This window comes from Liolophura sinensis, chromosome 9, assembly GCF_032854445.1.
Source record: "Liolophura sinensis isolate JHLJ2023 chromosome 9, CUHK_Ljap_v2, whole genome shotgun sequence".
In the NCBI taxonomy this organism is placed as follows: Eukaryota; Metazoa; Mollusca; class Polyplacophora; order Chitonida; family Chitonidae; genus Liolophura; species Liolophura sinensis.
In genome coordinates, this window is record NC_088303.1 from 24840019 (window position 1) to 24864951 (window position 24933).

Below are 24933 nucleotides of genomic sequence, written 5' to 3' on the forward strand. Positions count from 1 at the left end.
TTCCAAGATGCTGTCAGGTACAAACTAATCAATCAGTCAGGTTACAGGTGGGAAAAAGCACACCTGGCTGAGATCTGAAGATTTTTGTGTACGTGTGTGGCCTGCTCTAGGGAAAATAAATCCATCATATTTGTCATATCATTGATTATTAATAGCTCTTATCGTGTAATGTTAAGATTTTACCCAGTCACGAAGCTTTTCACTCTGTCTCCCTAGCTTCTGATATCAAAATTCTGAAAAACCACAGAAGTTGTGTGTAATGATGATTTTCCATATTTTCTATGTGTGCTAAAATGTGTATCCACAGCGTGAACATTACATTGTTCATTTGAAAATTGTTGTTACAGCTTCATACATGTACTTTGATTGTACAAAACAGTAACCATAAGGGCTGTTGTCACCATGAAGCTGTCAGATTTCTCTTTCAGCTCATATCAACTAATTAGTCAAGCTAGCATGGAACTATGATAGTTTTCTGAAAGCCAGCTTAAACAAATATGTGATGCGAGTCATTTATACTGTCACTGACCTGTACAAGACCTACTACACATACTGCAAGGTCAAAAGGCGTTCTGAGGTTTGTTTGGAAGGTAGTAATTATGTTTTCCTTCCTGGAAATATGAGTTTCAACACCAACGGTAACATTTTCTGACGTACTTGCCTCTAAATGTGCGTTTTGGGGGCAAAATTTTTTGGTCATTTACAGTATTTATTGTTAAAAACACCTCTCAATGATCTTACACATTCCACCTGTGTCTCATTTGACAGGTGAGCATAAGGCTTGGTACAACTTACCTGTAATGGTTTACCAGTGTAATCAATCTCATTGATCTCCTGTAGTAAGTATGTGGCAGTAGAGTCTTTCATAGCCTAGTACAAATGTGGAGCAAGGTTTCTTCTGTCTCATGCTCCACCCCTAGTTTTGTCTCTTTAAGACTTCTCAGTGTTTTTCAGCGGAATTGAATTTCATGGTGAATTTAACAGATCGTGAACTGAGAGTGGATTCTGTTTGTTTTGCCATTTCAAGAAGCAACCCAATCATGTATAGACTGTAACATGACCCAAAGGGATGCCTCCTGTTGAAGGGCCGTCTCGCTGGAACATGTTCACTTCTTACCTCTTCAGCATTATTCATACCTGTAATGCTGTTATGCAGAACAAAGCTATGTAAACTTAGAAAAGTGAGGCCAGAGTTTAGGCACAATACGGCAATTTAGTAATGTCAGCGAAACATGTGAAAAGTCTTAATGGCCATGTTTTCATTCATGTATGTGTTAAGTTCATGGAGCATTTTTTAACTTTTTTCGCACAGAATGAAACAAACGGAAATATGGTGTAATTTGAGTAATTTTTAATGGAAAACGTATGTGAACCATGCTTCACGGATCTACAAACTGTCACATGCATGTATACCTGTACTTCTGCTTTTTGAACCCAGAATAGTTTCCATCTTCAGAATGTGTAGTTTATGGGCACATTGTTCAGGCATAAGCAGTTAGTCAGGACACAGTACATGTAATTACTGACGCTTAAATTGATTGATAATTGTTTCACTGTAGATAATTAATAATTTAATAAAAAATTATTTTTAATAAGTACTCGAGAATATTTTACATGTACGTATACGACAGTGGCCAACATTATGGTGGGGAGAAACTGGGCAGAGCCCGGAGGGAACCCACAACCATCTGCGGGTTTAGAATGATAAATGTGGATTGCTGAATATTACTGAAGTGGTGTAGAATCCTTAGGGTCAACCTGATACAGGTGTAGTCCGTCATATCCTTCAAATAACTTTTTTTGCTGAATAATCACAAAAATTTCTGGAACAAAAATTCACAGAATTCTTTTAAGAGGTGCATGCAGTTTAAAGTATACATCATGTGATGTGAAAGATCTCTGTTGTCTTTCAATTTTCAGAAAAGATGATTAATGCTGTAGTAGTCTGAATAACGCAGCAAGCTGAAATTAGTCAACCAGTGATATTTCTTATGTTTCAGATATTGATGAATGTGCCAAAGACAATGGAGGATGTGAGCAAAACTGCTGCAACACAATTGGTTCATTTTATTGCAAGTGCGAAGAGGGGTATAAGCTATCTGCAGATGGCAAGAGGTGTGAAGGTAGGGTGAAAATTTTTCTTGTTTTTGGGTTTATGAATGTCTGACAGGATATCTCTGCATTATTACTCTCGATATGACCTCATAGTGGTGTACGTGAGATGTTTTTCACAACCTAATATATTTTGACATTTGCGAAATACACATATGATTAATATTCATTTTTCCACAGCTAACAGGACATCCTTAGGTCACTGTGTATATAAACTCATCATCCATATTTTCTCTAGAACATTTCATTAGCTCCACTGTGTAAGGTATGGGCTTAGCTAATGTTACACCCTAATTTAAATCCTTCATTGAACTGAAGTTTTGCATCCATATGTCTCCTACAGACAATCTCTTTGGTAGACTTGCTACCAAATCTAAGTTTTTGACACATTTCACTCATGTCTTTAATTGTTTCATCACCCCTGTGCCAGTTTTTCACATTTGTGTAGCAAGATGTTTGGTAAACCTGATAATTTAAGCTTTCACCAGCTATTGTTGCCGAGCTATTAGCACTTTTAGCACTTTGTTTTCCAGTATTAGATTTTGTTCACTGTGTGAGTTTTTCATGGTCATTGCCAAGTACCTCTACATTCATCAGTGAAATGCTGTGTTCTGGATGACAGTGTACATAAACTGATGTACTCTTTATTGACTTAAGTTTTAAGTGTATGTTTTCAGGGCACACTGTTGCTGCTGTTTTCAGTACAGTAGCACTTTATGAGTGCGTGGAAATTGGACTTGATATAGGCCGTAACTTATGTTATGCAACATTACAAAATATAAACACTGAGAATATTAGATTTAAAGATATCTTCCTCCATCAGGATGAGTATCGTCTAGCTCAAACCATATTAACCCAGGTCACTCGATGCGCTGACTTTATAGCAAATTGTGAAGCTGAAATGGTTACTCCCTTAAAGCACTTATTTATGTAATTGATGGTATTTAATCCTGTATTAAAGAGTGTTTCCACCCACCATAATGCTGGCAGCCGTTGCATAAGTGAAATATTCTTGAGTACGGCGTAGAACACCAATCAAATAAATAAATAAATGAACAACAGGGATCGGGGTTCTGGGTCAGGGATGTTATGGGACACATTTCAGCTAGAGGAAACCATCGGAGCTTACTTTCACCTTAGTTGGTAGAGGGTTTCTCAAATTGCCAATAATTCGCCCTTCTATAGAGTGGGCTCTTCTTGGAAATGCACAATAAAATTTATCCTGAGGTGCTTTCCATCTGTGCATGCAGTTAACGAATGCTTTAACATTTGTATTCTGTAATGTTTGGTGTTTGTATAAATAATCATTTCAAATGAAGCTTTGATCCATATTAAGACTCATAAATGATTGTTATTCACTTTTGGCATTGGAATAGTTGATGTGGTTGTGTAAACACAACTGTTGTCACGGCGATGATATACGTGTGGGTGTGTTTTCAGATATTGATGAATGTAAGGAGCATAATGGTGGATGTCAGTACAAGTGTATTAACTCCAAGGGCGGCTACAAATGTAACTGCCCCAAAGGTCAAAGGTTACATGCTGATCAAAGATCATGTGTTGGTGAGTTTGATGTGACCTTGACCTCCATAGCTGTAGCTCCCCTTGTTGTCCCTCCACCCGCTAACTGTTGTTGTTGTTCTTGTTAGAACTGTCCAGAAGATATGTGGTACGTGTAGATATGTGTTTAGAATAGACAGAAGTGATTTGTTGACGTGCATCTGTAATAGTGTCTTCATGTGTCTTGTGTTTCCAACTGTCTAATTTTGAAAATGTATAAATTAGCACTTATGAACATATTTGAACTGGTATAATTGGATACATATGTACATGAGATAAATCACGAGATAAAGAAAATTAAGCCAACCGTGTTGGCAACCATCACACTGTTGCTTGCTGGTATAGGGGTCACTTTTGTAAAGTTTCATAAAAATACATATTTATATATATATATATATATATATATAGCTTTTCAGTTTAATTTCTAATATTTAACTTGGAGAAAAAAAGAAACCAGTAGGTGTGTTGAGGGCTTTTCTTTATCTCATGATTTTTCAAAATATACTACACATGATTTATGCAAGAATTTAAAATAAAACTCGGAATGTGAGCATGTACTGCTATTTAAGTAAATTTGATGTTATTGATTTATGTGAACTTTGTAGTGTGTTGTTAAAATGTGTATAACATACATGCATCATAGTTTTATCTGAACATTCTGTGTTCTTATTTATGATACATGTAACCAAGATATTGGTGTTTGCTATTTTTAATGAGTATTACCATGCAATCACAAGCTTCATATTAGTCATGTTTCAATGTATTCTGAAAAGAAAGTTAGAAGGTGCATAAGTAATGAATACAGGCCCTTATTTGTGGACTGGTAAAATAGTTACTAGAAGCGAAGGCACTTGCCAGGTGGAACATTTGCTGTATTGAAACAATGGTTTGAAACATCTGTCTGTGGTATGCTTGTTAGTAATAGCGTGTAACATCTCCAAAACGTCTGTTCAGTGCAGCAGAATTGTTGTGTGACCCGTATATGAGAAAGTAGATGACGTGGCAAGGTGTCTTTGTAAACAAATAAATTAGCTCTGTGCTAGCACCTTTGTTTGAAAATTCAAAGAGTTTTCTTGGGTGATGTTAAATCACAAATGTTCTGCTATGTGAATTGGGCTCTGGTTGTTTGCAATTACCTGTTCAATAGTCAGAATTATACTATTGTATGTGGAGTTTATTTGTATTTAATACTGTTGTATTACTTAACTGTCAATTTCTGTGTTCTAAAACTGAAGCCTTATCCCGTAAAGAACAAAAGGAAAGGTACTATTTGAAGTAGTTTGCTGACCCAGTCTGATATTCTTCCTCATAACATGTGTTTAAATTTACTTTTATTGGTAGTGTTAATTTGAGGTTTTTTAAATTTGACAATGATTGTTATTTTTTGTCCAAATAATCCAACTGCACTGTTTTTTTGTGGTTAAATTGGCTATAATTAATACCATGTGGACTAAACTGTTTGCAGTGTTAGCTGTCTGCATGAAGCAGTGTTCGTTCTGTGACAGGGAACACATGTTCAAGAGGCTATTGGGTGGTCCATTTGAATTTCTTGCAAGAAACCAAATTAAAAATTTTAAAAATCTAAAGGAAATCTAAAAATATATCAAAGGTGTTGCATTAAACATTTGATGGACAAGGCAGAAAAAATTATACATTCCTTATTTTGACAATTTCCTGTGCTAAGGGTATGTATCCTTTGACATGCATACTGCCTTGGTTTTTTTGTACTCCATGTCCAGGTGAGCTGTCTGGACATGTTGAGTGGAAAGGGTGCTTTAAAAACAAAATGTATTAAAAACTGTTCTTAGTTCACCTTAACCCTCTGACTGTTTCAAGTGTTTAGGCTGTAACTTTACCCCAGAAAAAAGATCATATAAAAAGATTCAATTATTTTCAGAGCTCAAGTTTCGTTCTCATGTGATTTGTTCGTTAAACACGTTAACTTCAATTTACCATAGCAGTATTATTCTTCAAGGGGTACTTTGTTTATTTGTGGGTCTTATTTTTTTTTCCATAACCGCTTTATAGGCATAATGAAAAAGTCAGATTTTCTAGTTCAGTATGGTTTCAAACGTAATTGCTGCTGAAGTAAAGTTTCACACTGAAAGATTTCTTGTGGAGGATAGATAACAGCTGAAGTCTTAGACATAAAACAACTTCCAGATTACTCTGTTGGACAGCAAATCTGGGTGTACAGGATAATGTTATTAAAAGCATAGAAGTCGTTAATGTGTTGCCCCTGTAGTGTTTTGCAGAACCAGCATTAAGAGCTATGGCTATCAGAAATTTGAAGCTGATAAATCTATATATGCTGAAAATCTTGGTGTCTTCAAAGATGTCTTGAGGCTTAATAATACACAGCTTCTTTTCTTCACTTCCGTCACTGAAACTGTTGGATATTTTGATGATGGCAGAGAACTCTTTGATGTCTGAGGTGTTATTGGATACATTTGGCCAAGGATTGAAGGCCTGGTTTTCTGCCACTGACCTTTGACCAATGTGGATTTCTGTTCTTATGTTATAATTAACAGTAATAGTGTTTAAGGTTTATTTGGGAAGCACTAATCTTAACAGCCTTGCAAAGACTCAATCTCAAATTAGCTTTTTTTATTGCTGGTCACTTTGAAAAGTGCCATGCCCTGGGCTGTAATAAAATCACATTGACTGTATAGGTTTATTTGTGCTGGCTGGAAATTGACCCGTTTGATTTGCTGTTTGAAGTGGTGTAGCTGCTCTGGGCGTTGTGTGTTAATTGACCAGGTTTAGGATGGAAGGGGGGCAGGTGATGGTGGTTTGGGGGTGGTGTCAAGGGCAGAGGGGGAAGTATTTAGATTCTCATTGACTAGATAATTAAATGGCCAAGGGTTTTTCATATCAGCTGGTTCTTTGATGATTGAAAAGAACAGTAATTCCTTGGTCAGCATCATGAGTGAGAAAATGTGGTGTATAATGAAACATCTGGTTTCTGGAGAAAAGAAACTTTTTGCTGCTAAAACTCTTTGTCCCTATATTTATGTGCGAATGAAGCATAAAGAATTAGGTTAAAGTATTCTAATATCTTTATGTTACCGTTGAATTGAATTTAACTGTTTAAAAATGAAGATGTGCTTAGCAATGACCTTGCAGTGTGTGCAACAGTTTTGGTGTGTATCAGGAAAGTGGCATTTAGAGGAGGTAGGCACTGAAAACTTTGGTATAAACCAATGTTTACTTCCTTAGTCATGAAAAAGTACATGGATAGAATGCTGCTGATCTGACTTAAACCATTTACTACCTTAATGACTATATATTTTGTGCTTGACTAACTTGCCCATTTTTCCTGATTCTGAGAGTTCTATAGATTTCAGAAAGGTGTTATGATGTTTACTTGGAGAGAAATCTGTGGGCGAAATTGTAGGTGATTAGGGTAGTTGCCAGTTGAAAATTTATTCCAAAGGAAAACCAAAAGGGTACTGGTAGGCTAGTATGATTAAAAAAGTGCATGTGTACCAAGTCTTCCAGTACATGTGCACCAAATTCCGATGTAATGTTGTTTTCTTTGAGGGAGATGCCTGTATATACCTCCACAGACCAGCTTTAGTAATTAATAGTTGTTTGAGGTGCAGTTCAGGGTGAATAGGTTCAGGGTTAGGGGGTGGGATTAGGTGCAAGCCTGCGGTGAATATGTTTGTGCATGGACATTGGTGTGAGGGGGAATTAAGGATGGATTGCCATGAAGAGGCCAACTACCAGAAGGTTGGGGAAGGGTTTGTGGGAAGCGTTGGTGACATGCATGACTCATGCTTAGTAGGTTGTAAACTTAACAAGATTTGAGTGTGAAGATGTCAGATTTTGTGTGGTTCTGAGACATATTACAGATGTTTTGATTTTATTTTTTGAGAAAGTCCAGCTCCAAATGTTAAGTGTGGACAGATTCTATGTAACTTGAAGTGTTCCAGCTAACCCCAAATGCTGATGTTTTTGAAGACTTACTGTGGAGAAGTCATGATTTGCTTGACAAACAATCTATTTGCTTTATGTACATTGTACATGCGTATTTTTTTTTATATGCATTTCTAACTCAGTGCAGATGAAAGATATCACAAAATACCTGTGAGTTTCAGTGAACTAACACAAGGTGCTAAATGACCCATTCTTTATGGCAGAAGTAAGACAGTCACAATTTGATTTTGTGTTGTACTGGCGATCTAACACTAAAAAATCCAAAAATGGGATAAATATAAAAATTGAACATCCACCTATTTATTTTGTCCAATCTAGCTTGATGTTTGTGAGATTTTCATTGCTTTTCAATCCTGTAATTATTTTCTTCAACAGGAAAAATGTCTGAGATAGTCCACAAATTAGATAAGTTTTATCTTTATTTTTATATCCCCTTCTGACATTGAAAAAAGATTTATTTTTCACATGAAACAACAATTAAAATTGATGTGGCCTTACATAAACTGTGATTTCAAATCTTAAAGTTGGACCCAGTTCACATGCATTTTAGTAGTATGCATCCATCAGGATCTAGAGAATTCCTTTATGGTTTGGGATTTTGCAGGTTGAAGGACAACACAATGTAGTGGGAAGCTAAATAATTTGCCAGTTCACCCTTCCTACACGTAGTTGTGTTGAAAGCATCCATTAAAATTTTCACTCTAGGTATATGCAGATGCGAAAGATGTTTTTAATTTTATCTCCATCAGCTTTGCTGTGCTATATATATGATTTTCCAAATGGTTGGTGCTTTTCAGCTATAGGTGATCCTTTCAACATCTTCCTTGTTCCATTAAATGGATGGGGAGAACTCCTTTGGAGATAATTGACTCCAAAGTGATTTTTTTTTTTCACTATCTGCCAGTCATTTGACTCCAGCACTGCAGATGTGACCTGTGAGGTGGAGTTCACAGAACTCACTCCATGGGGAATTGAGAACTCTGAGAATGTTTTGTGGGAAAGTTTTCATTGAGAAATGTTATTGCAACATGGGAGAAAATGTTGTCTTGAAATTTCCTGAGAATACTGTCCTAAATTTAGGGGATTGCCTGTAGAAAGAAAATAGTCCCTGTTGGCTGAGGAATGTCAGCCATGTTGTATGGAAAGCCCATGGAAATAAGGTATGCAGGAAATGACCATTGCTCTAGCAGCTGATGTGTCTGACCAGTTAAGCTTGCCACTGGACACCTCTTTAAAACATGTTCCCTTGTGGTCAGGCCAAGTTTTCTTACACATTTTAGAAAAAGAACAAATGTATGTCAGGATATCTTTAACTTTTGTATAATTTTTGTTATTGTACAAAATGTATGCCAAACAACATGCATGTATAAGAATGGATGGTCCATAACAGATTTCAGTTATGTACTTCTTTCCTTAAGATGTTATTAGTTAATTAATTGTTCATGTTAAATTTATTAATCAGTTTCACATTTTTTTCTCATATTTTAGATTGCAGTGTGACATTTTAGTGATACATTTAGTTTGTCAGGATCTTTTTTGTTCAAGTTAGGCAAAATTAAATTAGTGAAATGTAAAATTGTATTGTAAACATATTACAGTCATAAAGGAAGAGATCTTGTGAAGAATAGTTTAATGACCTTTGAGTACTTAACTCTTCTTATTTACATAAAAAAATTTTAGTAAGTTGCCAGTGGAGATTCTTTGGTTGGAATATGGTGGCCAGCCAAGATACCAGAATGTTACTTGCAGTGTCTTGTTGTTTTGCATGGGGCCAGGGAACTTATAATTTACCGTCTCGTTATGATGGTAATACAAGCATGCTTTGCACACTACCGGGATACTGTCCAGAAATAATATAGCCGTTTCGATGCTGTGGATATCTGGGGACGACGTTAAATTGCTCGCTGTCAGGCAAATGGTAATGAAGTTAACCCATGGCCAACTCGTGTCTTTGTAGCATTTGTTTGTTCGCGATTAACGTCACTATTGGCAGCTCCCATCAAAACTTAGACGCAGAGTAAATTGACATTAAAAGCGTATTTCATCTCAGCCTACCAACCCGCCAGAATCAATCCACTGATCATTATTAAATAACTCTTAATTTCCCGTCCAATTAACGACCAGATTTGAGGATAAATAGTGGAAGCCTGAGGAATTCTGAGTAATGTCATCAATAGAAAATACATTAGCTTTGTTCAGCAGTAGGAGAATTCAACAAGCCAATCCCAAGGCTGCAACATTGAGCTTTCGTATCATTTACCAGAAATTTACCACTTAACTGCACTCCAGAACAATGTACCAGTCAAGTCGCATTGGAGCACTGCTAATATCACAATTATTTCCTCAGTATCTCGAAAAATGTTTCAAGACATTTGAAATGAATGAAGCAAATTAAGGTTGATGATTTCAAGCTGAAATGGTCTGTTTGTATGACTTATCTACTCAGAGCTGAAAAAGATATGCTCTGTGACTTCTGTGGTTCTGTATTTTTTTGTTATTGGACTTTGAAAAAGATGAGAGTAAATTGTTAGATTATTTTGATATTTACGGCGAGAAGGTTTGTAAGCCGGTTCAGTTGGCCTTAAATAGATCTGGAACACTATTGTGCATTTATGGATAAATTTGATTTTTGCCTAGCTCCTTTGAGGTGATATTTGTTGAGGTATGATTGGACATGAATTGAATTATGCTCTTGATGCCGTTTCTATGTTTTCAACAAGCTCTTCACGAGCTGATTGATTGGGATTTCCATGGTTACCCTTTGATTACAGTCAGGCTATTGGGTTGGTGCTACAACGGGTAATATTGGCAAGTATGACTCCACTCCCTGTCTCAGTGATGGAGTATTGTACAAATGTGCCCAAGAGAGAGGTATTCACCAACTTGTCTTCAACAAGAGCCTTTAACAGGACATTTCCAAATATCTGATACAGCTTCTGGCTGAGAGGAAAATAAAGCAAAAAGAAGAGAATACTTTGTTCTCTTTGGAATAATGACTTAAATTTGACCCATTTGGTCACATGTATAATGTAATTTTGTCAGCACATACAATTATACTAATTCAATTGCATCAAATTTTATAGGATTTCCTACTTGGGGAAATTCACAGTTATTATTATTCAAGTGCATTGGAATAAATTTTTTCTTAAAGTAAAAGAAAGCTAAAATGTGAAGCTAGGTTTATCATACAGATAACTGAAAACTACGCGTAAAAATACTTTCATTTATTTTTTTCAGACTTCTAAAAGGCATTCAAATATTTGAATTCTATGGTGGGCTTTATGGGCCATACTGACGGTATCTAGGAACTCTGACATCACATCACCTTTTTTCCTGATGTTCCACCAGAAGGAAGGAATTTTTGGGAAACTTTTATCAGTAATCTCTTACTAATGGGTAAAAAGAGTTATTCCAACATTCAGTGTCATGATTAGAATTAAAATAACTTCCTGTTATTCAGAATGGTTCATAAAGCCCACCTTAGACTTCAAATGTTTGATCGCTTTAGTTGTCTTCACAAAAATCTGAAAAAATAATGAAAGTGTATTTATGCATAATTTTAAGTGATTTGTTTAGTCATACCTTCTTCGATTTTTTGAGGTCTCTTCCTTCAAAAAAGACAGTGGACTCTTAAATTTTATCAGGAATGAATGAATGATTATGGCTTAACGCCACATTGGCAATATTTCAGCCATGTCATGGCGAAGTATTATTAGGACAAATGGTATAGTAAACAAAAAAATCCAGTTACTAAATTACTTACTAAGTAAGTAAGTATAGTAAGTCCACTTACTATATTATCATTGTTAATCTTATCCAACATTCTTACATTAGGTAAAGTACGTGTGATGTATTTTAATTGACAGTACATATCAGTGTTTAAAGACTTCTTGAGGTATTTTTCACTTTATACAGTGCTCAAGTTTATATATATAGAATGAATGAATGATTATGGCTTAACGCCAAATCAGCAATATTTCAGCCATATCGTGGCGATTTACCACTGCTAATATGATGACCACTGGGATTCAAGTGTGCCGTATTGATATTGTAATAAATTTTTGTGTCGGTATTCCTTTTGAATATTCAGATTATTGTTTTCGAACAAAGAACCTATTTTTGAAGATGTGCAGTTAGCTGTAGTTTTTGGATGTCAGCAAACTTAGGAATGGAAAGCTTTTATGTACTTGTTATACTCTCTGAGGAGCGTGGAATGTTTTACATAAGTTGCAACAATATCAATGTTCTTTTTACTAATCTTACTCTTTGATCAGACATCCGAGGAAATAAGACAAGAGACAGGCCAGAGTTGGAAAATCTAAAGACTTACTCCAAACCCAACTCAAAATCCAAGACTGATAATACCACTGGGGGCAAAACTAAAGCATCTGTGCGTGAACTCAACACAAATCAAAAACAAAAAGGCAGCAAAGGCAGTAAGGATCTGTGCCCTTTTTCATGGCTTTCTGTGTGTTTTGGTTTCATTTTTGTTGATTCTCTAATTCTGGCAGGAGTTCCAGCCAAGCAGATTTTGTACAAAGCCTTTGTACTCTCTAGAATTTGGAACATTCGTTTGTTTTTCTTCTTTTTTTTTCTCCCTGGTTGTGTGAGTAAAACACCAGCCAGTATGCACGATCTCCATAGAAGAAGTGGTTGTGTAGACACATTGAAGGGTTTGTTTGGACTTTTGAAGGACTTATGTTTTTTGCAGATGTAGAGTTAGCAGCATGAGAATTAAAGTCTGTTTCCATTTCTGCTGTCTGATTTATATAAAATGAGTTATGTCAGTGACAAGTATATGTACACATCCATGGAATTCTAATGGAAAACTCCTGTTCCTTATTTAATCATATAATTTCCTCTGCAGAGACCCATGTTGATGCATTCGCATTTGTACTGTACTTTAATGAGAAAGGAAACAAAAAATAAATATAATTCTCCAAAAGAAGGTTTTCAAAATCAGAAAAATATGGTATAGTGAAAGTAGAAAGTGAACCACATTATATCTATAGATATTGCTCATTTAATGTTTCCATAATGTAGGTGATCTAAATGAAGTATGTTGATGTTTATGTATTTTCCCAGACATATAACCTTAATCTGAAAACAGTTTGTCTATTGTATAGCAAAAGATAATTATGGTTTCTCCTTGATACAGGGTACCTTATCATCTATAAACAAACTGACAATCTCACAATGAGGCAGAAATCCGATTATAGATATATTTATTATAGTTTATGTGTTCTGTTTGTGTTGTTTTGATTATACACTGTATCTGATATCGATAAGTTCCAGTTTAATTAACCTACATTTTTTATGATCATATTTGTTCATTATCTGATGCAGGTTTCAACACACTAATTATGATATTGTAAAATACTGCTTTAGCGCAATTAGAGATACATAGATGTTATTTAAAGGACACATGTAAGCCTGAAATAATGTGTAATATATTTAACAATGTATTAAAGTACTCAAAACATATATTATTGCTCTAAATTTTTGCTGTTACTGAAGTTTGGCAGGCTAATTTTACCAGTTGGATAGTTCATGGTCAATTTAACTTCAGGTATATTTGTAAAGACAAATACCAGAAGAGGTGTGAGGAAAATTATTTGAATTGTCATTTCAGATTTACATTTGGTCAGCATGAACAGTGATTTTCATTTCAGATTTACATTTGGTCAGCATGAACAGTGATTTAAGATTGGACTGAGTAATTACACTTTGGAACTATAATTAACTTTCAGAATACAGAGGCCAAAAGGGAGGTACAAAAGGAAATAGAAAAATTTCAAAAGGGAAGCCAAAAGCCTTAAAATTAAGTGAACAGATTGAAGAAACTAATGATGAAAATAGGTTGATAATATCCCCAGCCTTTGTTACGACGACAATGGGTATGATGGCTGTTGTTGCTAGTAGTAATGCTTAATCATTCCCTTTTATTTTTTTTTAAATATTATTCTTCAAATGGAGAAATATTTGGAATATTCTCCCAACAACCCAAGTTTAATAAAAAATGCTGTGTCTTATAATGCTTTGAAATTTTCCCATGCAAAATTTCCTTACTCTCAATTTACCTCATTTTTCTTGCCTCCTGCATTAATATTTTTTCCAGGGTTGTTCTGATTATATAGAATTTAGAAAGCATTCAGTTTCAGTTTTGTTAATCCCGATTGTTTAAGCTCACTTTTGAGGTCATGTTATTTTTCAGATTTTGTTGTTCCCTACTAACAAATATTTGTTGATAATTCACTGAGAACCGTGATGCATGCTGTAGAGCTAGTTATCATTGTGCATTGTTTCTGTATTAACGTTGTCGGGTAAAATATAATATAATATAATTCTGGTACAGATATCTTTACCCTTCAAGATTCTAACTCTGATTGTTGATGTTGTAATTTTTATCACCAGTTGATTTATGCAGCACTTTCTTTCTACATAAGTAACACAATGTTGTTTGAGAATATTAACTCATCTAATATTCAGATTTACCCAAGTTTTTCCATACATATATTTTTGAGATTTTTATGGAAATTATTTTTGCACATTCGTCAACTTTGACTTGGTTTGATTTTGGAAATATTAGAATATGGCAAAAAAATATTGTGGAATATTAATGAAATGTATGGGACAATTTGGGCATGGTCATGTGATCAGATCCATCCAATCATATTCACTGAATGTGTTGTCATCGCTCTTGTTGCAGGTACACGCCACCCTGGCTATTACAACCAACCAGAACAGCCGTATATTGCTATGCTTAATATGAAAGTTCAGGGTAACCAATGAAATCTTTTCTTACAGCCTTGGCCATTATATTCAGTTGAGCCTATTTGTAATATGTACCAAGCTCTTTGGGTGGGCAGATTTAGCATTTATCATCCTTACTTCACAACCAATCAGATCTTTTCGTCTTGGAGTTCTTTAACGTTTAGGTCAAATTGGTCTGTGAATGGACCACTTGGTCAATTGTTTCAGTCAACTCAATTCACACACAGGAATTATTGGGAAAGTTAATTAACTATAAACATGTGTTTAGATTAATTTGTTACACAATTTTATGCAACACTTTGCTTAATTGAAATGATACATCTTTAGAGGAATCTTGAAAACTTGCGTGTTTGAAAAATATAAGGAGTTAGTAATCATAATTTGTAGCTTGGCTGAATCCTAATTTGTGTGGTTTTCAAAACAAAATGTCATGCAAGATACGGCTTTGTAACAGATTTAGAACGATCTTTCCCAGAAATAATTTTTGGAGAAGGTTCCAAGGGTAGTCAAAAAGCTGAACTCCTAGACGTGAAGTTTCTTGTCATCATTCCGGAGGAGCTGTTTGGTTCCTTGGTGTAAAGATATCCCCAAACATTCCATCCTAACCCAGTCCACATATTGCCAAAATCAAAGTCGCTTTGAATTCCAGATTTCAAAGTTTTCACTTGTATTAACTGTTACTATCAGCATGTTTGCATTCTTCCAATTTTTGCTAACAATAACCTTGAGCATGCTGGAAACCTGTGTGCATTACGGCACCAGAACAAGAATAACATCTAATACATTAGGACTGCCTCGTACTTGGCTATTTTAGGTTTCGCATGTTGCAAGAAATAATTCACATTTCTTCATGCCTTGAAGAGTGCACAGAATGCATGCATTTGAAGCAGCACTGTTAAGAATTATTGCATGCTGCAAATACAGTAGTCCTGTTTTGACATAGTAAACAAATTCTTTTGTCATTTTACAAAAAGAACACAAAGAGAAAATTAAAGTACCAAAAACTTGGAAAATGCAAACCTGCACTCATCATCTCACAATGTTTTAATATTCTGTGAAATAACATCTTAACCAAAAAGCAAAGATGAGAGACCGTAATTACACTTTGTAATATTTCTAACACATTTTCACCTGGTGGCCGGATCATGTAATCAGGAATAATTATATAATCAGGAATATTACTTACTTGTTGTATGTAGCTGAGAAACTTAAAAAATGTTGTATTTTACCATTGTACTGAGTAGAACTAATCCAGTTTGGGGTCTGAAAACATTGACCTTCAGCATTCTGATTTGCCTTCCCTTGCAATGTCGGTGTTATGTTTCTATAATCATTTAGTACAACAATATGAAACTGTTTTTCCAGTGCATTCAGCTGACATCATTGCCCGAGTATTTGTGTTTTCTTTGTGATTAGATGATCGGTAGAAATGTTTTCTTGTGCTCTAAGTAATGTCCTTGCAGATAATTTGGTTTCCCAATGCATCATCCAGCGGATATCCATGCTACATTACGAGCTTCCCCATTGAAGGCAACTGATTCCCGTGCTGAATGTTGTTTCCCTTTTGAAATCAGACCATATCATTCCTGAAAACAAACTCATGCTTCCCAGCACACTCAGTAGATATAGCCATGCAGAAGTCTTTTAATTTCCCAATAAAATCAGTTGATCGTTTAGCCAAACTTTTAGCGTCCCAATGTGCTCAGCGGTTAGCCTACCTTTGCTAAAGTCTTTGTTCATACCCTTTGCTAAAGTCTTTGTTCATACCCTTTGCTGAATTTTTTGTTTCCTCATGCAATCAATTGATGGCCACGCTGAAATTTTGATTATGCACATATATTTATCATGTAAGTAGAAGTTTTAGACTCACTTAGGTTAGAAGAACACATTACCTGTATTTATTTCAGATGTTTGCTTCAGTGGAATTTAAGTTGCATCTGGGTAAACACTTAGTACTTAGGTAAACAATATGGCATAGATGCTGGCAGTGCTGTAAAAATATTTGCTGTATAGCTCCTTAGCATTTCATTTCTAGGCAAGAATCCTATGCAAAGACAGCTTGGTATGTAGAGGTTGATATTTCTAGAATTTAGAATTCAGTTTTTGGTGGTAATTTTGGTGTATAATTTGCTGTAGTTATCTTATTTTGTGATCTAATGTAATTTTTGAAAAATATCATCTTGAGACAGTCAGAGCAGACTTTTTTTTATTTATAAATCTATGCTGTTTGTACAAGAGGTGTTCAGACATTAAAAGGGAATATAATTAATGGTCGATTATTTTTGTGGTTAGTTAATGGTTAAATATGGTAATTAAATTAAAAAGAAAGTGTAGCCTTTCCACTTATGTATTAAACATTAAATAAAGTCTTGGTCTAAATAAGCAGATAATTTAAAAGTAAAGTATGCATTACAGTGGGAGAATGCTGAACATTCAGGGTAGTGCCAGAATTAAACCAATGACTGCTTTGTAGTAAGAAATAATGTTAGGGATGATAAAGACATGAATTTTGTAGAGGTCAAGTTATTTTAAATGCTTCATTTTGAAAAAAAATTAATGCATTGTAGTTAAAGCCAAAGTTTGCTGTATAAACAAATGTTTAAGAAATTGACGATTTAATGCCTTGAGCGTCTAGTAAGGTAAAATGAAAAGCTAATGGGAGTGCATAATGCTTTTGATAACTAGATTTTTTTTTACCTCAGGTCACACAAACATTCATTATAAAACAGTCTAATTGAATACTCATATATCCTTGACCTTTAAATACTACATATATACCATATGCTGAAACAGGCCTACAGGTGCATGTTTGATTATTTGCATGTGAAAAGTGAACTATGGTTGGTTTAAACTATTATCTCCCTGTCGTAACTCTGCTTGCAGACTGTATCAGTGGTAAATTTCCTCATGTAATTGTGGAAAGCAAAAATATAACATCTGAAAATGTTTAAAATTTAGTTTTAACAACATTGCATTTTGATAAAGGTGTGTGTCACCAAATGTTTGTCTAATAATGTAAAAAAACATTAACTGTTGTAATGGGCATTAATGGTACCTGTAGATGTCAGTTTGATCTTGGTTAATCGTTAATAACACTTGTACATGTAAATGCATTTTGGACACCATTTAACTCTCAAACAAGTGCATTAAGAAATTATTTTTTTGTTTTTGATTGTGTGAAAAATTTAATTTTGTTGGACATGGACAATGCTGTTAGACAGGCGGACAACATAGGTCATATCTGTTGTTGTTGTACAATCCCCAGACAGGGCTTGTGAACGAACTCGATTACACTTCTAAACATGTACATGTTCTAAAGTTAATACATTTGTATCTTGCAGCGATGGCAGGTTGCACTGTGAAGAATGGAGGATGTGAACAGCTTTGTGTGGATGGCTATGATGGACAGTTTCATTGTCGCTGCCGTGCGGGTTATAGGCTGGGAACAGATGGAAAGTCATGCCAAGGTTTGTGGAGTCTTACGAGAAATGAAAACTTTTCCATTCTTTCAATATAAAATGTAAAAATAACTGTAGATTATTGGTTGCCATTAACAAAGACTTAAAATAAATCTAATAATTAAACCACTATTTTACTTCAAAAGTATGAAATATAAGTTTGAGAATGTTTGAAACTTGGCCCTCACTGGTTCAGCATGTTAAAGCACTGGAACACTGTAACTGTCAGACCTTTGGCCATTGAGGGCACATGCTAATATTTACAACTCTTGGCTGCTTTGACCGCTGCTTTAGGTAAGGAGGTTTGCCAGTTGTGCCAGATATACTTGGCCAAGGGAAGTGGGTTACTCCAGAGTGTCAAGATGTAGGTGCAAACATTCTTGTGTAATTTGGGGCAACTGGCTGTATTTTAGTAGGATTGGCACATTTTTTTTACATCTTATAGCTCAGTAAAAATGGCTGCCTTATATGTGATTGGCTTATGACTGTATATTGGAACCTAATTGCTCTCTCCACTGAAGTATCACGCCAAAGATATCTGACATGACACCCCACACGGTCATATTATACTGACACTGGACCTGTTTCAATGCTCTGACCTTTCAGTGCTTAGAGCCAAGGGAGGCAGCATCAAGTACCATTTTTAAAGTCTTTGGTATGAGCCAACCTGGGTTTGAGCCCAGTCTGTTGACACCAATCAAATGAATACATAAATAATACTCTACTTGTTACATTGTTTGTCTTGGTTACAGAAGTGGACCCATGCCGTAGGTCTAATGGTGGTTGTGAGCACACATGCTCCAGTGTGAAGGGGCAGGCCATCTGTAGCTGTCGTACAGGCTATCAGCTCACCAGGGACTTTAAGACCTGCGAAGGTATGGCAAAATTCATGCCCATTTTGGAACGTTACCTATGTATAAACTTGACTTCTGGCTGAGAAATGTGTTGTCTTTATAATTATAATGAATATCTTGGACAAGTGTTTTGATTTCATCCAGCATTGACCTAAGGAATTTAGGCAAAACATTCAATCAACAGGATTTGACATAAAAAAAAGCCCTTCAATTCAGAAAAAAAAAACTATGGGCATATTGTCTGAGAAGGTTTTTGTTGCTTCAAGGATCACATGGTATATTGTCACTGTTGAACATGGTTAGATAAGACATAGGTACATCTTAGCCAGATCTTCAATACTACGGAAGTGGACACTTAAGTGAAATAACTGTAGTATATGTGATCAAGGAAACACGTTTAAGATGCTTAAAGTTGATGATGATGGTGATTCTTGCAGATGTGGATGAGTGCAAGAAGAACAATGGTGACTGCACCCAATCCTGTGTCAACACAAAGGGTTCATTCACCTGTGCATGTAACCTAGGCTTCCAGCTCGGGGTTGACCAGAGGTCCTGTTATCGTGAGTAACCACACACCTTCCCAATCAGATAACAATTTTCATGTCTTTCTTATGTTGTTGTTGTTGTTGCCCTTTGCAGGCGTTCTGTGCAATCAGGTCTGAAACAAGATATACTTGAGTCATACCAGTTGTGTTCAAAGTTTGAAGAGAATAAATAGAAGAAAATTTATAACTTCTTTTCTTGGGAGCTAGCATTTATTAAAGGAGACATGCTATTTACTATATAGTGGTGTCTTCTTTGCATCCTTTTTGGTGACTCACACTCTGCTTCAGTGAGGCATCACTGTAGATCTGGCAGGAACACCGGCCATCCTGCTACATGGACACATGCATGCTCTTCCTCTGATCTGATCTGATCTTTGACGATGTTCAAACCCAAAGTAAATAAACAAACAATTCCAAAAACCATTTAACAATATGTTTACTATATAATCTATGAAATCATCACAAACCACTGTTTGACTTCTTGGATGTTACGCTATATTATTTGTAGAGCCCTATTCCACAAAGTCATTTCTGACTTAAGTCAAAATTTAAAGCCGCTTTACATTTTGCTTAGTTTTTTGGTTCTGGAAGAAGAAATTTGGATACTTTTGTCTTCAGTTAATACTGATGAGGTGGACAAAATTTTAATTTCTATAACTGAAAATAAGCTTTATGATCGTATTTTAATTTTTGACTCAAGTCAAGTAAAAATGATCAAGTAAACCAAGTGTTGTTTGGCAAGGTTAAAGCAATTGGCATCTTCTAGTTTCCAATTTTTACATATTGTGATATGCGACGTTCATTTTCAATCCTGTAAATGTTTTTCCAAAGAACGTTTTCTGTGGAATGTATTATCTTCATGCATCTTGGCTCACTTTACCGTTATTGTATCAGTTATCTTTTATACAAGTTTGCTCCTTCCATGTGCTTGCGTTATGTTTTACATATATCTACTGTATGAAACAAATATGGTTGCTTTTTGGCTACAGATTAAAATAGTCACTACTCGAATGAACTCTAAATTTAAACATTCAGGATACTGGACAGATTACTAACTTTTATGTGGTGATAAGGCAAAGTAATACATATTGCACTTGAGGGTCAAGACAAGGGTAACAATAAACACTTTAAATTATCAGATGTCCAACTTGAATTTGAATCATTTTAATATTGTGAAAATTAATGTAAAAGAGACTGTAAAATCAAGCTGCACTAAATTAAAGTTACTTTGCTGTTGAATCACTGCAGAACTTTACATGGCTGTTATACACTGAGAGTAGATCAGCATCTTGCAACTCATTACCCTGGTACTTTACATGAAGGGTTCTTTCATCTCTCCATCTTGTCTTGTTTTTGGTTATGTTCTTAAAGCTACCAAAGGAATGCCTAATTCTAAAGGTAAAGTATGCTCAAGAGGGAAAAACTAGATCTTAGTCAACCAGTACAAAACAGGTCTCTTCATCCCTACATTTTTTCTGTGCCAAAGTTATCTCCCTTGTCCAAGCTTTTCATTGTTGGAGTAGACACGTGTTTGTCTTCATTGATCTGGAAAGTTTCTGCCTTTATCCCTGCTTTTTTGATTGCACAGTAGTTCCATGTCCATAGTGTGTCAATTATTCCATGTCCATATTTTGTCCACTTTTCTATGTCTATACTACAGTGTTTATGCTATTCCATGTCAATGTTTCGCAATGTCTGATCTTGAAATGATCAAGCTATCTCTTCCATATCTTTGTGTAAATTGTTACCTGTGTAGATGTGTAGTTCAGAATACAGTTTAGATCGCAGTCTGGCTTATTTTTCCTCACCATACAAGTTCAGATACCATGTTTTGTTAACCATATGAATTATACACTGTATTAGGTATGTACTGATATGCCTTAGTCAAAGTCTCCTCATCCGTCTGTATTTGCAGTGTACATAATTAGATCAGGATGCTCCATCCTGTCAGTATATATTCCTTCCAGTATACTGATTATTCAAAGGTTCAGCTTGTTATTATGCTTTGCTAGACTCTTTCAGAATTTGCTAATTTAATGGTCAGTACATCACCAGGCCTTCTTTTCCATTGAAAGATTTTTAAAGACTGATCATATTGATTAATGTCAAAGATATTTGGGTAACTAGGTAAGCAAATTTCACTTTTCTGAGTTCTTCATATGACTGAAGGTGGATGTAGAGTGTTGAGAATTAGGGTTTGGTGTAGAGGGAGAGAGATAGTGTGTGGGGGTGGGGGGTTAGGTCTGTGGGTGGAGAGAGGATATGGATGACGGGGAGTAGTTTTACTACAGTCTTGTTTTAATTAGCATACCGCCATTCCCATAATTCTGCACTTGCTGTTGTCTGTCATCTAGTTCTCTCGATTGACCTTACTTCTAAAACCTGACTTTTCTATTCCCTTCAGCTTTGCTCTGTCTGAAAAACAAGATGTTGCCTAATATAAGCAGCTTTACCCCTTTATAATAAAAGTGGTAGAGTATCCTCTCTTTGTTTTTTTCACCTTTTCAACTGATAAGATGCTGCTGTAAACTGATGAAATTATACTTTTTTGTGCAGCCCTCAAACCCAACCAGTGTAATATTTTTCTCAAAAATCAAATTAAAAATGGTGCATAACTTGCACTGAAAGTTGCTCTTTTATATGTGAATATTGGTCATAAATTGTAAATGTTATTAAATAAATAAATGAGCTGTTTTATCCATGATTTCAGAATTAGGCTTATTCAATAGATTTATTTTATGACACGATGGAAAAGTGCTGTTACTAACTACATCTTAAACACAAGCCTTACATTGGATGTATACATGCACCAAGGTCACACTAAGTGAGTTGACCTCTATATCACAGACCTATTCAATGTCTGTGAGCACAAGTCATAACCCCAGGGGTACAGTTTAAGTCTTCTCTGAAAACTCATGGATAACAGGTCTGTCAGCTCCCAGAGTAAAAACAACAAACTTGTCCCAAACCTCAACACGGCTGGTAGCATGCAATCTCAGTTTGTTCTGTAGGTTGATACTGCTTTCTATTTACCTAGAACCACCATAGTATAACAGCTGTCAAGATGTTATGAACCTTCAAGACCTGATCTTGTGACAAAACCAGCTTCCTGATAAAATTCCATGGTGTTATTCTGTTATTGAATTATCACATTGGACATTTATTGGTTGAAAGTTGGAATTTGGAGACAGCTCTCACCTGACAACAACCTAAAATTGTCACAAATGTCATTTGTTTACAGCTAGAATTTGGCCTCAACTCTTTTTTGTTGACAGCCTGAATTTGTGCACAGTTCACAGTTTGAGACAGAGCACTCAAATGTTGACAGCCAGATTTTGGGCACAGCTCTCGTGTTGTCAACCTGAAATTTGGGCACAATTTTCATATCTAGGGAGCCTGAATTTGGGCATAATTCAAATGTTGACAGTCGTAATTTGGGAAACGTTCTCATTTGTTGACAGCATGTGATTGAGGATAATTCTCACATGTTCACAGTGCAGCCTGTATTTAGACACAGCTCTCACTTGTTGACAGCTTGAAATTTGGGTACAACTTTCATTAGTTTTATCGAGATTTGAGTACATGATTTCTTCAGCCATAATTGTCAAGCTGCAAATGTACAGTGTACTTGTATTACAAGTTTCTGAGCTGTGAGACAAAAATTCTCAGATACTGCTCTGAATGTATTTGTGAACTTTGCTTCAAGAAATTAAGTCAACTTCATTGATTGACTTGAATGCTGCATAAAAAAAAAAACCTTTGTGTGCTTTGAAACATTAAGTCACATGGCAGCTGTCAACTTTGGCAGGGAATCAACTGTGGTATTTACATGACCATTGTAAGAATGCTGACGGTAGCACCAAGTCTTCCATGTTGAATACAAGCAGGACTATAATGCTCAAAAAACATCTGTGAAAAAAAAAAAAAAAAAAAAAAGATTGGTCAAAGAAGAATCATGGCAATTAACTGTTATGTCAAATGTTTTAGAACATCCTATAAACATGTCGTTTTGCAGCAGGGCTTCATTAAGACTGTAGTAGGAACCTCAAACAACCCTGGTTCACTTATATATATATGTAGTGATATACACTGATCAAAACCATCCACATTGTTTCCCTCCTATGCACCTGGGCGTGGCACCATTCATTGCGTGAGTGTGGGGGTGTCACCCCATGCAGCCTTATCACCTTATCTGTGTTGTGATAACTCTATGTTGTCCTTGCGCAATGTTGACTTTTTCACAAACACCAGAAAGAAATTACTTGAATGTACCATCTCTGACATATGTATCGTAATGATCCTAAAGCAAAGTAAGACCTTTACCGTATAGACAAAATTCCTAGTGTACCATTTTTGTTTGGGAAATGCTGTAAAGCCTTTCATTATCTTGAAGGTTATTTTTTTTCATTCAGTTTATTGATTTGTCACATAAACCCTGATAGTTAAATGACACAGATTTTTAAAAAACAGTTTCATGTAAGAGAAAAAAGTAAACAATGATCAGGTTTTACACATTTGTATAATGGGATGTGGAGTAAGGTAAAAGCCTAAATCACTTATACACACAGATATATTCTACTTGTTGCAAAAATTGTAATATTTGTATTTAACATATATGCTGGGCTCATTTGGACATTGCTCTATCACAGTGAGCAGGCTGTACTAAGAAAGAAAAAAATGAAGTGGCTGCTGAAAAAAATGTCTGCTTGGTGAAGAAAGCTGTTCTTGGCAGGTGTTCAAAACATGTGAATGGATGGACCATAAAACCAACCTCTCCTTGTGATGGTTCAGCTCTGACATCTAGCTGGTTAACTAGCAAAATGTCAAAGCGACTTTAAGCTATAGTTTGTTTTCTCCTTCCTAAACAGTGGACATTTTTCCCAGGTCTTGGGTTAGACATCCTGTGATTGTTTAATGGTGTCTTCACATGTGTGGCAACTTAGCTTAGGCCAGTCCAAAAACTTGTCTGTGTGGTAGAGCAGCTATCACTGTATGACCAATTCATACCCATTGAAAGCTTATAGCACTGGAACCAGTTTAGACTGTTGTTTTATTTTTTTGGCTGATTTCTGGTAAGAGAGCTCACCCAGGAATTATCATGCACCTTGTCTAATGAAAATCCCATACCATACCAATACAATCCAAATTTGCTGAAACAAAAATGAAAATACATGTAGCTCTTGGGGATTATAAATTCGTTGACAGCACACATGCTGTTTTAGGCACATGTCCTCCGAATACCATTTGTCTTCCACCCATAATATGGCATGCAAGTCAGCACATGTACGTCACATGTGAAAGTTTTGACTGTGTCCACTGTAGTTCTTCAACCTTTTGACTGTATCAACTGTAATTCTTCAACCTTTTGACTGTATCCACTGTAATTCTTCAACCTTTTGACTCTATCCACTGTAATTCTTCAACTTTTTGACTGTATCTACTGTAATTCTTCAACCTTTTGACAGTATCCACTGTAATTCTTCAACCTTTTGACTGTATCTACTGTAATTCTTCAACCTTTTGACAGTATCCACTGTAATTCTTCAATCTTTTGACTGTATCTGCTGTAATTCTTCAACTTTTTCGCATGTTTGATAGGTGTTTATTGAACCATATTTTGAGGACATTATGCTGTGCACACTGATAAAACTGTACTTTCTAGATTTTTGTCTCCAAAATCAGATTAAA

At 35.5% G+C, this 24933-nt stretch overlaps 1 protein-coding gene across 1 annotated transcript in view; it reads left to right on the forward strand.

Moving 5' to 3' along the window:
• LOC135475119 (multiple epidermal growth factor-like domains protein 6) overlaps positions 1-24933 on the forward strand; it is a 125689-nt gene that overhangs the window by 75831 nt on the left and 24925 nt on the right. Inside the window, exons 5-12 of the mRNA XM_064754871.1 lie at positions 2001-2123; positions 3553-3675; positions 13365-13511; positions 14324-14395; positions 17730-17855; positions 18599-18721; positions 19138-19260; positions 20617-20643. Coding sequence (XP_064610941.1) covers positions 2001-2123; positions 3553-3675; positions 13365-13511; positions 14324-14395; positions 17730-17855; positions 18599-18721; positions 19138-19260; positions 20617-20643 — 864 coding nt within the window. The remainder of the gene's footprint in view (positions 1-2000; positions 2124-3552; positions 3676-13364; positions 13512-14323; positions 14396-17729; positions 17856-18598; positions 18722-19137; positions 19261-20616; positions 20644-24933) is intronic.